At 59.0% G+C, this 13,957-nt stretch overlaps 1 protein-coding gene across 1 annotated transcript in view; it reads right to left on the reverse strand.

Moving 5' to 3' along the window:
* Window positions 1–13,957, reverse strand: part of SCUBE1 (signal peptide, CUB domain and EGF like domain containing 1) — a 124,483-nt gene that overhangs the window by 11,902 nt on the left and 98,624 nt on the right. The window contains 6 exon segments of the mRNA XM_070453465.1: window positions 1,284–1,487; window positions 2,704–2,841; window positions 3,446–3,562; window positions 4,525–4,629; window positions 4,993–5,112; window positions 12,284–12,406. Coding sequence (XP_070309566.1) covers window positions 1,284–1,487; window positions 2,704–2,841; window positions 3,446–3,562; window positions 4,525–4,629; window positions 4,993–5,112; window positions 12,284–12,406 — 807 coding nt within the window.

Consider the following 13,957-nt stretch of genomic DNA (forward strand, 5'->3'; position numbering starts at 1 on the left):
CAAATGCTGTTAGCCGTCCACAACGGGGGACTCTGGACAGAGCAAATGTGGACATTCTTTGTTCTGTCTGGTAACGTTTCTGCAAGTTTGAAATGGTTTCAGAGTAAGTTATCAGAAGCACATGACTGACAACACTGCCAGCACCCCGCCCTCCGGCGGGGTCGCGGGGTAGCACTCTGCCTCCCGCCCTGTCCCCGCCTCCCCCCACCGCCCGGATCCTGCCTCCTCCCCCCCGCCTGCATCTCTGGCCTAGTCTACATCTGTTCTGGGAGTGTGGCTCCAGGCTAGTCAGCACCTCCACAAGGGTGACTCTCAAGCTTCTCAAGCTGGCCGGACACCTGGAACCCTACCTCCTCCGGCCCCTCTCCCCCCAGGTTCCCCCAGATCAGAGAACCACGGCTCCTCTGCCCAGGTGGCCCACGCCCCTGGAGCTATCCTGGAAGCCTCCTCCTCCCCCGCCTCCCCGTCCAAAGCAAGGTCTTGAGTTTTCTTTCCCGCGTCTGCCTCTCCTGCTGCTCCTGCTTCCAGGCCCCGTCATCTCTCGCCAGGTCTCCCCTCCTCCTCCACTGTCCCCAACTTGGCTTTCCCGCAGCTGAGGGTGGGTGAGGCTGTGCCCACTCGGTGCGGTCCAGGGCATCATCCCACAGCGCCCAGGGCCACCCTGGGCCGGCCAGGCCCTCTTCTGGCCTGAGGGCGTGTTTGCCTGCTGGCTGCCTGCCTTCTCTCCCACGTAACCGTGGACCCCGCTAGAACAAGGACTCTTGCTAGGTTCACCTCTTAGCCCCATGCGGCTGGCTCAAAAACCGTCCCCGACTTGATCTGCCAGTTCTGGGGCACTGGTCACCAGCCTCTTTCACGAGACCTGGCTGCCCTGTCCCGGCCCCTGCTGTGGCCGGGCCCCCCCCTGCTCCCCGCGGCACAGCTGCCCCCTGGGAAGCCCTCAGCCTCACGGGCATCTTTGCCCGGCTCCTCCTCTGCCCTCGGCTCCCACATGCCTCCTCCAGGAAGCCTCCTCTAGCCACTCACACTGGTCCCACACCCTCCATGCCCCTCGGCGGGGGCCTTGCTGGCCTCACTCTCCCTGCCCACCCTCCTTAGGACACAGGGACACCGTCCGGGCGCCGGGGAGGGGTGCTATCTAATACCAGCCATTGCGTCTGAGTGCTTTTCCTTGGGGGCCTCCCTGTCCCCCATCCTCTCCCGACGTGTCTGTCTCCCCCGTGGGCTGGGACCTGGGCTGGATGGACAGAGCGCGCAGGGTGACGCTGCGGGCAGGGACTCACCGCATTTGCCGTCCTGCAGCGCGTGGCTAGGGCCGCACGCCCCTGGGCCCTCCGGGGCCTTGGCGGGCCGCTGGGCCAGCTCGTACTCGGTGCCCGCGGCCTGCACGGAGAAGAGCTGGCGGCTCACGGACTTCCGCAGGGTCTTGACGGCGGCCTGCAGGCTCTGCTCCACTCGCCTCCGCATGCAGTCAGCCTCGCAGGTGTCTGCAGGGGCGGGCGAGACCCAGGCTCGCCACCTCCCTCGGGAGGGGCCTCTGCCAGCACGTGCCCCCCTCCGCCAGATGCCGGGGTGGCCGGGCCACTGCTCAGGGGCTGGAGAGGGGCGCGGCGGGGGGGGGGGAGCCGCGAACATATGACAGGCCGGGGGCCCAGGGTCCAAGAGGTGTGAGCGGTTCGAGGACCGGAAGCAGATCTGAGAAGCAGGCGGGCTTCTGCCACCGTGACGCGTCTCTCCTCCCCTGGCACAGCTCCCTGATGGGAGCCCGTCCAGCCACACAAACACCCGTGAGGCTGCCTCTGTCTCCAGGACAGCATTACAGCTGTCTGACCTTGAACCCGAGGCCCCTCGTGGCCCGGAACCCCGTGCCTTGCTAGCCTTGACGCCCCGCACTCGGACTCGCCGCGAACTCCGCCTTCCGGCTGCCCTTCCCTGCACCTTGTCTCCTGAATGCACCCCGCTCTCTCCGCCTCTGGGCCTCTTCTACTCCCTCTGCCTGAACACTGTCCCTGCCACCCGCTTCCACTCGGTGAACTGTGATTCCAGGTTCTGGTCTGGATGGCACCGCGCCTGGGGAGGTTCCGGGGCCCCTCTCTTGGGAGGGTCCTGAGCGCTGCGCCCTCTTTGTTCTCACGTGCCCACCGTCCAGCGGCTCCCTTGGCCCTGGGGGGTGTGTGCCCCCTCCCTGCCCCCTCCATGACTGGTGGTGCAGCCAGCGTGGGGAGCAGGGTCTGTCCCCCGTTTCTGTAGCATCCAGGGCCAGGCACACGCCGCACACACTTGCTGACAGACCTCCGCTCCCCTGTCACAGCTCGACACTCACAGCCCGGAGGAAGTGAGAAGCCCCGTCCAGCCCACGAGGCCCCTTCTGGAGCCTGGGAGAGGCCGGTGCTGGGTCTGTGGTCCTGGGGAGGACCCGCCCGGCCCGGGTGAAGACGGAGGGAGGGGAGAGGCGGCGTGGCCCTCCCTGCAGCACCAGGCCTGCTCCTCCCGTGGCCCCTGGCCTCCTCTTCCACCTGCAGCTGCTTTGAGGCCCCACTGGCCCTGGCCGGCTCCCCCGCCTGCCCGGCCAGCCTCCACATCTGGGAGCCGTTGTGGCTCGAGTAGGAGCCCGGCTTTGGGTCCAGCGGACCCCTGTCAGCCCTCCCCGTCTGCTGTCCTCGTGGAGGCTCTCAGCACCTTGCGAGGGGACCCCTCACCCACCTGAGGCCTCTTCCACCTTTGTCTCCACCTCAAACTCGACCGTGATGTGGGTCACCTCCTTGGATGGGGACTTCCGGCCACGGCGCCTCTTCTTGGAGGAGTCACACTTGAGGGTCACAAAGGTCATGTGGCAGTTTTCTGGACAAGGAAGGGGCCACTGTGGCAAAGGTGGCAGGGGGCGGGGAGCGGGGTCCCACCTCGCCCGAGAGTTCAGGCTCAGATGGGCTGGAGAAGGCCGGGCCCGGGGGGACGGAGCCCTGTACCCGCCCCGTCGAGGCCCTCACACCGCTGCCCTCGGGGCCCCCGGAGCGTGTCCCTCAGGGAAGCCGTGCGGCCCCAGCTCGGGGCACCCCGGCCCAGGTTAGACCTGCTGAGTGCCCAGGTCCGTCAGGTGTCAGGAACTGTCATGGAAACAGAGCTGGCTGCTTTCTTCTGGCCCGGCTCCCTGGCTTGGCCCATGGAGGTCCCCCGCCCGGAACGCCCTTCTTGGCCACCCTCATTGAAGAAAGGGCCGCTGAGGGAGCCCCGGGACTCCTTCCACTTGGACACGAGCCGGCAGAGAGCCTAGCTCTGGGGGGAGCTCGCTGGACCCCGGGGGGAGGCGGAGTGAGGGGCCCCGGGGGATACTCTGTTTGAACGCCGGCTTTCATCCCCAGGGACACCACCGCGGGCTGCGGGGCCCCGGGGGTTCCAGGAACCCCACTGCCCGCCGCGTGGGCTGGCACCGGGGCGGCCCACTCACCCAGCAGCAGCTGCCTCGGGGCCTCCTTGGCTGGCTCCCGGCTTCTGGGCCGGAGGTGGCACTTGGCGTCTCGGATCTTGAAGCGCGCCTTCTGCCTGATGCGGGTGGCGGGGGCACCTGGGGAAAGCCCACACCCAGTGGCGGCCTCTCCCGTGGGCAGGGGCGTGGTGGGGGCCGGGCACGGCAGGGGCGGCCTGAGGGTGAGGGGGCCCGCTGGGGGGCCACGTCCACTGGGAGGTGGGGGGAGTCTCTGAGGCCTGACTGCTCTCCCTGAGAAAGTGCGAGTGTGGATGGCGGGGCCAAGTGAAAGCCAGGGGTCAGCCAGCCAGAGGTCTGCGGAGGAGGAGAGGCGAGCCTCCGGCCTTCTCCCTCGTCATCAGAGCGAGTTTAACGAGTTTAACGGCTCCTGCTTTCGGGGAAAAGGGGCAGCACAGCGGGAGAGGGGAGCACGGGAGGGGAGGACTGGAAACGACACAGACGTGCAGAGCCACCGACTCCTTCCGAGGGCAGCTCACAGAGGCCACAGTAAAGGCTCCTGGAGTCACAGTAGCTTAGCGTTACACGGCGCATGCATCAGACATGCCACCAAGTCCAGCATCCCGAACGGGAAAAGCTGCCGAAGCACCACCTTCGGCTGCGGGGAGCTGGCTGCGCCCCGAGGGCAAGAGTGTGCGTGGTGCTCCTGAGGTGGGGTCTCCCAGGGGAGCCCCGACTCCGGGAGCTTTTAGAATCTCATGGTCACAGCACATGTGACTCACTTCTGTGAAATGGAATCTGAGATCCACAGGCTCACAGCACTCACTTTAGGGTCACTGAAGGACTCTGGATCCGTGGCCCAGAGACTCAGAGGCGGACGGGCCCTTCCGTGGTGCACGGGCCCTGGACTGGGCCTCGGCCTGCAGCCTGGCCGCTTCTGGGTCCTGGCCCTGCTCTGAGCTCCCCAGAACCCTGAGCCATACTGGGCAGGCGCCAGGTCGGGAGACCTTCCCGGGCCATGCCCCTCCGCTCCCCCGGCTGGTGCCGGGCACGATTAAGAGGTCACATGGGTGAGCTGCAGCCTGGACGGGCCGGGGCTCTACCTGAGCAGCTGGGCCCGGCGCTGGAGCTAGTGCCGTTGCGTTTCGGGAGCGCCTTGCCCTGGAGGCTGGGGACACCGCAGCTCAGGCTGTAGCTGTTGTCCGAGTCTGTGGAGAGGCCAGTGGTGAGGTGGGCCTGGGTGCCCCTCTCTCCCAGCACCCCAGATCCTAGGGGCCTTGGGGGAGGTCACTGAATACGAGGAAGGTCGGGACTGACCCTTAAGTCCATTCATTATTGCTACATGACCACTGGCTAACTGTCTGGGCAGGAACGGGTCCACTGTGCTTTTGAGGAGGACGCTGTGGCCCCCAGAGAACCAGACAGCTGCCCAGGGCCACTCAGTGACCAGGGCTGGGGGTCCTCAAGTTGGGGTCCTTTCCCAGAGAGCAGCAGGGATCGGGGGCTGGATCCTGGGGGATGGAGCCCTGCCCCCCTCCCCACCACCCCATCCCCGGGACAGCCTCGGTTACCTGGCGTGAAGAGTGTGGGGCCGGGGCAGGAAAGCGAGCAGCTCTCCACGCCGCCCACCTTGCTGCAGGACAGCTGGGCTGGGGGTGAGGCCTTGGCCCGGGAGAGGCACCTGCCCGTCTCTGGGGAGAAGGAGGACACACGAGAGGGCTTGAGGGGCCGGGGAAGGCCTTTGGGAGCCAGCAGGCCCCTGAGCATGAGGCAAGAGGAACTCCCACCGCCTGTGGGTGCCCTGGCCAGACCGTCCTGGTGGGAGGGGGCTGGGAGACGCAGAGTCCACATCCATTTGGACGCGGGGGGGACGCTGGGCCCAGGGAGAGGCTCGCTCCCCCCAATACCAGTCTGTGCTATCTGTCAGAAGGGTCACACTCCGTGCCCAGACCTGAGGGCGGGGTTGGACCCTCTCCAGCATGTGTCCCTGCCCATCCAGGGAAAGGAATGGCTGAAAATGGACATGGGCTTCTTGGCAGTGACCGACCTCGAAGCATGGGGGGGTCACTGGGAAACCCTCTCTGGGGCGGCCCCCCGACACACCCACCGGTGTTTGGTGTCCTGAACTGACCACTTCAGAGTTTCTCACGTGTTTATCTTTTGAGCATTAAACATTTCACCCAGACTCCTAGGAAAAAGACTGGCAGTTCTGTAGGCAAGGCAGACATGAGAACTGGTCTCACAGGACATTCTAGAATCGATCAGTGACACCTGCCACAGGGACTGTCACCCTCTGAGTCCATCATCAGTGGTGGAGTCGCCCCGAGAATGGGTGGACACAGGAGACTTAGCTGGATTAAGACGCTGCAGTGGGGAGTTGCCAGTTTGGATGAGCTTCAACATGTGCCTAAACATTTTCAAGAGGAGTCTTAGAAAGTAAATCATCTAGAAATAAAAACAAATTCACAGCTCTCCAGATAAAACATCCAGCCCCCAAATAAATGCAAGACAGAAGTCCTCTGTTTCCAAAGAACCAAGAAACTGTGAACAAAAACACCTGCAGATAATCCAAACTGAAAGGGCCGCTGGACGAACCAGTGTTCTCTCTGGGTAAGAAACAAGAAGACAACCATCCACCCCCAACCTTCCAAGGCAGACATCAGCCCCTAGCAGTTCCCTATGCTTGCTCTGACTTCCTAGAGGGGGTCGTCAACAACTGCAGATGAACCACATGGTTTTCCTGTGTGCCGGGGGCCACCACCCCTGCCCTGCACGTGCCTGCACATCCTTGTGGGGACATGGAAGACTCAGAACACTGCCAGATCTTTTCCAGGGCCATTTCTCACGGGTTTGCTTGCAGTGAGCAACCTCTAGGAGTGAGGTCTCATCTCCCTCCAGACAAGAGCAGCCTGGCTTCTGTTCACTGTAATAGTGAGTGGTGAGTTCCCCAAGCTGGGTGTCCTTCAGCTGGGATGCAAGCTTCCTGTCTGCATAGCATCCTCTGGGTGGATGAGACCTAGGGGGCTGCTTGCTGAGCTGTGAGCTCTGAGACCCTCTGATCCGGGGGTCTCATGTCTCCTGTGGGTGCCCACAGAACAGGGCCGGGCTAGCTTGCTCAGCTCGCACGCAGGGGAGATCTGACGCTACCATGCCTACCATCCGTCTTAACCGTCTCAGAACATGGAAACCCTCAGAAAGAAGTTTAAAGTCGCTTCCCAGGTGGTGCTGGGGTAAAGAACCTGCCTGCCAATGCAGCAGACACAAGAGACGCAGGTTCTATCCCTGGGTTGGGAAAATCTCCTGGAGAAGCGCATGGCAACCCACTCCAGTGTTCTTGCCTGGAGAATCCCAGGGACGGTGGAGTCTGGTGGGCTTCCGTTTATGGGGTCAAACGGAATCGGACACGACTGAAGCGACTTAGCAGCAGCAGCAAGAATATCTTGTTGTGAGAGAACATGACAGAAGGTAGGGAAGAGGCAGATTTGAAAATCTGGGAGCTGTATGAGGCTTGAGGGGACGCGAACTTGATTTGCTTTGGTTTTTTAAAACCACTCAGCAGTGGGCCTTTCTGACCATCGTCAGTTCTTCCCTGAGTTCCAGCCGGCACCTGCTCCTTTGGGACCGTCATCAGATGAGTCTCACATTCTCGGAGTCAAAGCCCTGACATGTGGGGAGAGACCTACACTGCAAATGGAACTGGCATCCAAAAGACACCTGAGGAGTTATTTTTAGAAGTCTCAGAAAATCCTCCTCCCCCTGATTCAGATTATAGCTGATGGGAGCCTTAACATACCTCTCTGGGTACGATCAAAAACCAGAATCCCTGAGGCAAACTTGCCACAGCATCCGCAGAACAGCTGGAGCAGAGCCCAGCAGAGTCCAGATTACGATAAACCTTTCTTTCTTTCTTTCTTTTTTTTCTATCAACATGCAAAGATCAACCCAGGCTCTTGGGACAAACTCAACAACACGGGAAGCATCTGTGAGGAAGGCTTGTCTCCCCTGCCTCAGAATAATCACAGCCTGGGATAAAGTAGTCGGAACGTCTACAGACCTTGTACTAGAACTGCCCTGAAGTCTGAGGGAACCACATGTAGCACGATCCCTCCTGTGACTGGGAAAAGCAGAAAAAGTACAGTGAACTCCTTATGGTGTCTGGTTCCTCACACCACCATTGAGCAGCTCTCCTACCTATTCCTTTTTCTTCTCTTCAGCCACACTGCAAGGCTTTTGGGATCTTAGTTCCTGACCAAGGACTGAAGCTGGGCCACAGCAGTGAAAGCACTGAGTCCTAACCCCTGGACCACCAGGAAATTCCCTCTCCTAGCCCTTTCTGGAGGAGACACTCACTGAACTGAACTGAACGTCCATCTCTGATTATGGGCAGGAAACCTGTTTTCAGAGCATCCTAAGGTGGCATGCATCCACTTGTGTGCATCTTTGCCTTTTCTGTTTAGCAACTTAACACACTAGAGAGGCCACAGGTTCAGGCTTAGAGCCAATTGGATCTCCTCCAGACTGGAGGATTCATGCATGCCCAGCTCAGCTTAGCTCAGTTCAGTTCAGTTGCTCAGTTGTGTCCGACTCTTTTCGACCCCATGGACTGTAGCACGCCAGACCTCCTTGTCCATCACCAACTCCCAGAGTTTACTCAAACTCGTGTCCATCAAGTTGGTGATGCCATCCAACCATCTCATCCTCTGTTGTCCCCTTCTCTTCCTGCCTTCAATGGATGTTAGAGGAAATGTTTTTTCGGATCGTCATGTTGATGATGCTGCTTAGGCCAAAGTCCTCAGGCAAGGACCAAGGAGACCATGGGTTCCACCACACACTGTGTCTGGCCTCCTACGCTGCATGGAGCAGGGCAAGCAATCACCTTTTAAGATCCATGAGGATGACACCCGGTGGAGCCAGGCGACCCCCGGGACCACCAGACCAGCTCCCGCAGATGTCAGCTAACATCTTTCCTAAGACTGCTCTTCCTTCCTTATAGGGACAAACTGGCGGTGGCAATGAGGCAGTGTGGGTGAGAGGCTCTTTCAGTGTGAGAGAGGACATGGCCAGGTCATGGTGTGGCTGTGACCGTCAGAATCCTGGGGAAAGTGTAAAGATGGGACCCAGACTGAAACCACGCCTTCAGGGGCCCTCTGAGCATCTGCAGATGCACTTCATGGCTACAAATACACATGAGTAATAGTATATTTACTTTCTGGATGAACTGAAATAGGCTCTTGTTGAAAAAAAAATAACAGCACTGAAATATTATCAAAATATTATCCCCAAATTCCTTATTTGGGGTATTTAAACTAATGTACTTAGGAACATATAGACATGTTTCATTGGGAAAGTTATTCATGAATTACTCATAAACTTCATGGCCTTTATTACCCCTAATTTTCTTGCAAAACAAAAACAATGTTTTTCAGAACTTACTATAAAGCTACCATTTAGAGGTCTGAGGTTTTTCAGAGAACCTCCAAAAGCAGTTCACAGAAACTGGTTGTTACCCAAGTTCTGATTCTCAGAACTGGCTGATGGCTACGCAGGGTAGAGGCTTGTGCCTAAGACCGCAGGAATAAATTCTCCTAGATGTTTGCAGCCACTGATTTCCACACATGCTTTTGTATTCCTTTGTTCCTCATTTCTTTGGTCATGTTTTCCTACCTTATGCATCCAAGGGTGTGCACTTCTGACTTCTCCTGTCATGTTTCCCTTACAAATAATAACTGACCTAGATCTAGGCTGTACTAAGTGATAACCACCAGCTTGATTCTTTAAATCGGTTCTCCCAAGCTATTGCTAGGGAAGCCAATATTGAAAAATGGTATTAAGTATGTGTAAACTCCAGCAGCTGGCGATGGACAGGGAGGCCTGGTGTGTTGCAGGCCATGGGGTTGCAAAGAGTCGGACATGACTGAGTGACTGGACTGAACTGACTGACGCTGTGCTCTTTACGACCCCACGGCCTGCAGACCGCCCGGCTCCTCTGTCCACGGGGATTCTCCAGGCAAGAATACTAGGGTGGGTTGCCATGCCCTCCTCCAGGGGATCTTCCCAAACCAGGGATTGAACCCAGGTCTCCTGAATTGCAGGTGGATTCTTTACTGTCTGAGGCACCAGGGAAGCCCAAGAATACTGGAGTTGGTAGCCTAGCCCTTCTCCAGGGGATATTGCCAACCCAGGAATCGAACCAGGGTCTCTTGCATTGCAGGCGGATTCTTCACCAGCTGAGCCACCAGTGAAGCCACAAAGTACGCTACACGAACCTAATTAAGTATGATCCTCTTTGTAGACAATACATAAAAAGAAGTAAAATCCCCCTGCACCGGGAGAGGTCAATTCAGCCGTCTCACCATGTATCTTGACCATCTGTCAAAACACCACCCACAGACAGCACCCCTACAGCTCCATGAGGTTGACCCCCCGTCTCATATGGAAGTCTGGCTCACGGTGCCACCCCAGGCCCTCAGCTCACTGCCCTGTGGGGCTCTGGACTGGAACAATGAATGACCTCCTGGGACTCTCAATGAATGATCCCTCCTTGCAAAGCCTCTGAGGGTAGGACACCTTCCGAGGCACGTAATGACATAACCTGGTGAGGCAGACGGTAGAGGCTCTCGGTTCCACCCCTTGGGACTGGACAGCTCCCGTGGTCATCAAAAGTGTGCCCTCACTTTGGGAGATGCGGCGAATAGTCCAGCCTGGGGCACGGTGTTGGTGGGTAGGACAGAGCACTGTAACTGCCTACTGCAAGTAGTTATGGTAATAATAGCACCTGGAATCTTCTTCTGGGCTACCAGGGGAGTCTGTGCCCATCATTCTGAAGCTGGATTTATAGCAGAGGTGAGGTGGATAGTCAACACGGAGGCTCCAGGAGAGAGCAAGCTGCGTACTGTGGATGTGGGAGCTGGTGGGACTGGTTTCCCGCTCCACCCTGGGAGCTCTGAAATCATAGTTCTAGAGGACCTCCCAGGACCTTCCAGTAATGCCTGCAGTCACACCGCCTGTCTCCTCACTCCAGGTCTACTGGATAAACCCTGGGGGCCCTCCTGCAGCTCTGACTGCGAGATGACCAAAATGGAGACTGAGAATTTAAAAGGAAAAAGAAATGTCCTCATATCCCTAGAGAAAGCCTGTACCTGATAGCTCTGGTGACTGGTAAATACCAGGCCTCACACGACCCTCGTTATCAGTGGACGTGCCTCGGAAAGCCTATCGGTTGATGACAACCCTGGGCTCGGAAAGTCAGCCGACTCTTGGCCAGTTCATTGAGTGGTCAGGCTTCTAAGGCTAGTGTCAACCCAGGCTCCCCCCGCAGACTCCGCAAAGGTGTGCTCCTCAGACTGACACCCCCAATCCTGCCTCTAATCAACACAACCTGGTGAAAGCTCTTCCCCTAGACTCCAGACAAAACCAGAGCGTTTGCTTTGCTCAACAAGACCCCGCCTGGACAGCAGGGCAATTCTGCCTAAAGTGAGCAATGAACTCAGCTGTTTGGCTTCGGTACTGAGTGGTGGCCTCCATTCTTGGACACGGCCGTGCATCCACTCCACAGGTACTGAGCGCCCACGACTGTCAGGCTCTGCTCAGGTGCTGGGAAGACAGCAGGGAACAAGACGAGCAAAAATACCTGCCCACGTGTGCAGGGCGTGATCAGTGAGGACAGACCGACAACACCCAGCAGGCTCTGCGATGTACACAGAACGTCTGGTTGGTGTGAAGTGTGATGGGAGAGAAAAAGCAAGGGCAGTGTTGGGAGGTGGCACAGAGTCGGGGCTGGCTGCTGCCCTGCTCTGGTTTGTGGTCAGGAAGTCTCACCCGCCCCGCCCCACTCAGCAGACGCTTGCAAGGAGTAAAGAGTCCTGCAGGCCGAGAGACGAGCCCGTGCATGGGGCACACGGCGCCTTCGAGGTCAGGGAGGCCGGCATGGGCAGTGGGGGTCACGGTGAGGGTGGAGAGTGAGTGGGGGGTGGGGGGCGCCTAGCAGCCTCTGGGCCGCTCTAGGAACTCTGGCTTTGCTTCAAGAGGACTCACCGGAGGCTCTGAGCTGAGAGGGACGAACGCTGACTTAGATTTAAAAGGCTTAACGTGGGACTTCCCTGGTGGTCCAGTGGTTAAGACTCCAGGCTCCCAGTGCAGGGGAGGGAACTGGTCACGGAACTGGATCCCACATACCACAACTAAGAGTCTGCGTGCCACAGTGAAGACTAAAGATCCCACAGGCTGCAACTAACACCCAGCACAGCCAAATAAATAACTTCATCAGACTTACTGATGAAAGATAAAATCAAAGGCTTAACTCTGGTGGCCCAGGGGATGTGAGGGCATGGCAGGCCAAGGATCTGAAAGCTGTGTCGGGGGCATAACCCCAGCACCCAGGACAGGCCCAGCACATAGCAAGTGGTCAGTATGTGTTTATGGAACCTGTAAGGTGGGGGCCTGCCCCGCGCTCAGCCTGGAGGGGCCCGGGCCCCAGAGCCCCCCGCTCTCCAGGAGGCCCTCCTTGCCAGACACTGCGGGGCCGGTGGCCCTGAGCAAGCAGCCAGCTCGCAAAGACCCAGGTGCTCCCCAGGCCAGGCTCCGGTGCTGCTGCACCCCAGGTAACCCCCCTCCGCGCCACCAGCTTCCTTGGCAGGAGAAGGGGGGTGCAACTGAGGCCTCCACACTGCGCTCCGTCTGCGTGCCAACTCAGCTCCTCCTGCGTCAGCATACGCTGACCCCCGGGTCTCCGTTTCTGTGCCCCGGGCTGACACCCAGCGTGCTCTCCCCCGCGCACCCCTCTCCTTCCTCCAGCCTCGGTCCCATCAGCCGCCCGCGAGCAGCAGAGCACCTGCCCAGGAGCCCCCCGCCGCGGGCACTCACCCACGCAGTCCTTGCGGTTCCAGTGCAGGCGCCTCCCCGGGGGGCAGACGCATTCGTAGCTGCCCTTGGTGTTGACACAGCCCTGGTCGCAGCTGCCGTTGTTCATGCTGCACTCGTCCACATCTGGAGGCACAGGCAGGCGTAAGGGCGGGAGGCGGGCTGGACGGGCACCCTCGGGGCCGGCAGGGCGGGACCTACCACGGCATGGGGGCCAAGAACCTCGGCCCTGACCCTCGCCCGGGGCTATCACTGGATGCCGACAGGCGGCTGCCCGTGACACACACGTGAGCGCGCACACGCACAGACACGGACACAGACACACACAGGGCCCATGACACACGTGAGCTCACACACATGTGCGCGGGCACACACAGACACAGACACACAGACACACACACAGGGCACACGTCACACACGTGAGCTCACACATGTGCGCGGGTACACACACACTCACACAAAGGGCATATGACACACCAGTCAGCTCACACACATGCGTGTGAACACACACAGATACACAAAAACCCAGACCCAGGACACATGACACACGCATGAGCTCACTCGTGTGCGGGTACACACAGACAGACACACACACAGGGCACATGACGCATGTGAGCTCACACACGCACACACAGACACATATACACAGGGCACATGACACATGTGAGCTCGCACATGCATGTACACACAGGGCACATGACACACACATGAGCACGCACACGCACAGACATGGACACAGACACACACAGGGCCCATGACACGTGAGCTCACACACATGTGTGCGGGCACACACAGACACATACACACAGACACACACACACAGGGCACACGTCACACACGTGAGCTCACACACATGTGCGCGGGTACACACACACTCACACACAGGGCATATGACACACAAGTCAGCTCACACACACGCGTGTGCACACACACAGATACACAAAAACCCAGACCCAGGACACATGACACACGCGTGAGCTCACTCGTGTGCGGGTACACACAGACACACAGACACACACACAGGGCACATGACACACGTGAGCTAACACACACATGCGCGGGTACATATGCACACACAGGGCACATGACACATGTGAGCTCACACACGCACACACAGACACATATACACAGGGCACATGACACACGTGAGCTCGCACATGCGTGCACACACACGGCACATGACACACACGTGAGCTCACACATGAATGCACACACAGGGCACATGTAACACACGTGAGTTTGCACACACGTGCGTGGGTACACACACACACAGGGCATGTGACACACAAGTCAGCTCACACACACACAGGTGCACACACACAGATACACAGAAACCCAGACACAGGGCACATGACACACACGTGAGCTCACACATGTGTGTACACACACACACACACACACACACACACAGGGCTGCTGGACACCAACACACATCCTCCCCCAGGAACCTCAGAAGTTTGCAGAACTTGGGCAGCTGAGCCCAGACTCGGGGCGTGGCAGAGTGGTGGCACAAAATGGAGCTGCTGTCGGGTTTGGAGGGACCGGGAACGCCCAGCAGCGGCCCCAGGGTCCTGAGGCCTCATCCCAGTGCGGGACTTTGGACCTGCCCTTCCCAGCCTGTTCCCCCTCCTGCACAGGGCCCCGGGGCCCCGGGACGTCTCCCCCGAGGCCCTGCCT

Source organism: Odocoileus virginianus, chromosome 23 (genome assembly GCF_023699985.2).
Source record: "Odocoileus virginianus isolate 20LAN1187 ecotype Illinois chromosome 23, Ovbor_1.2, whole genome shotgun sequence".
NCBI classification, from domain to species: Eukaryota; Metazoa; Chordata; class Mammalia; order Artiodactyla; family Cervidae; genus Odocoileus; species Odocoileus virginianus.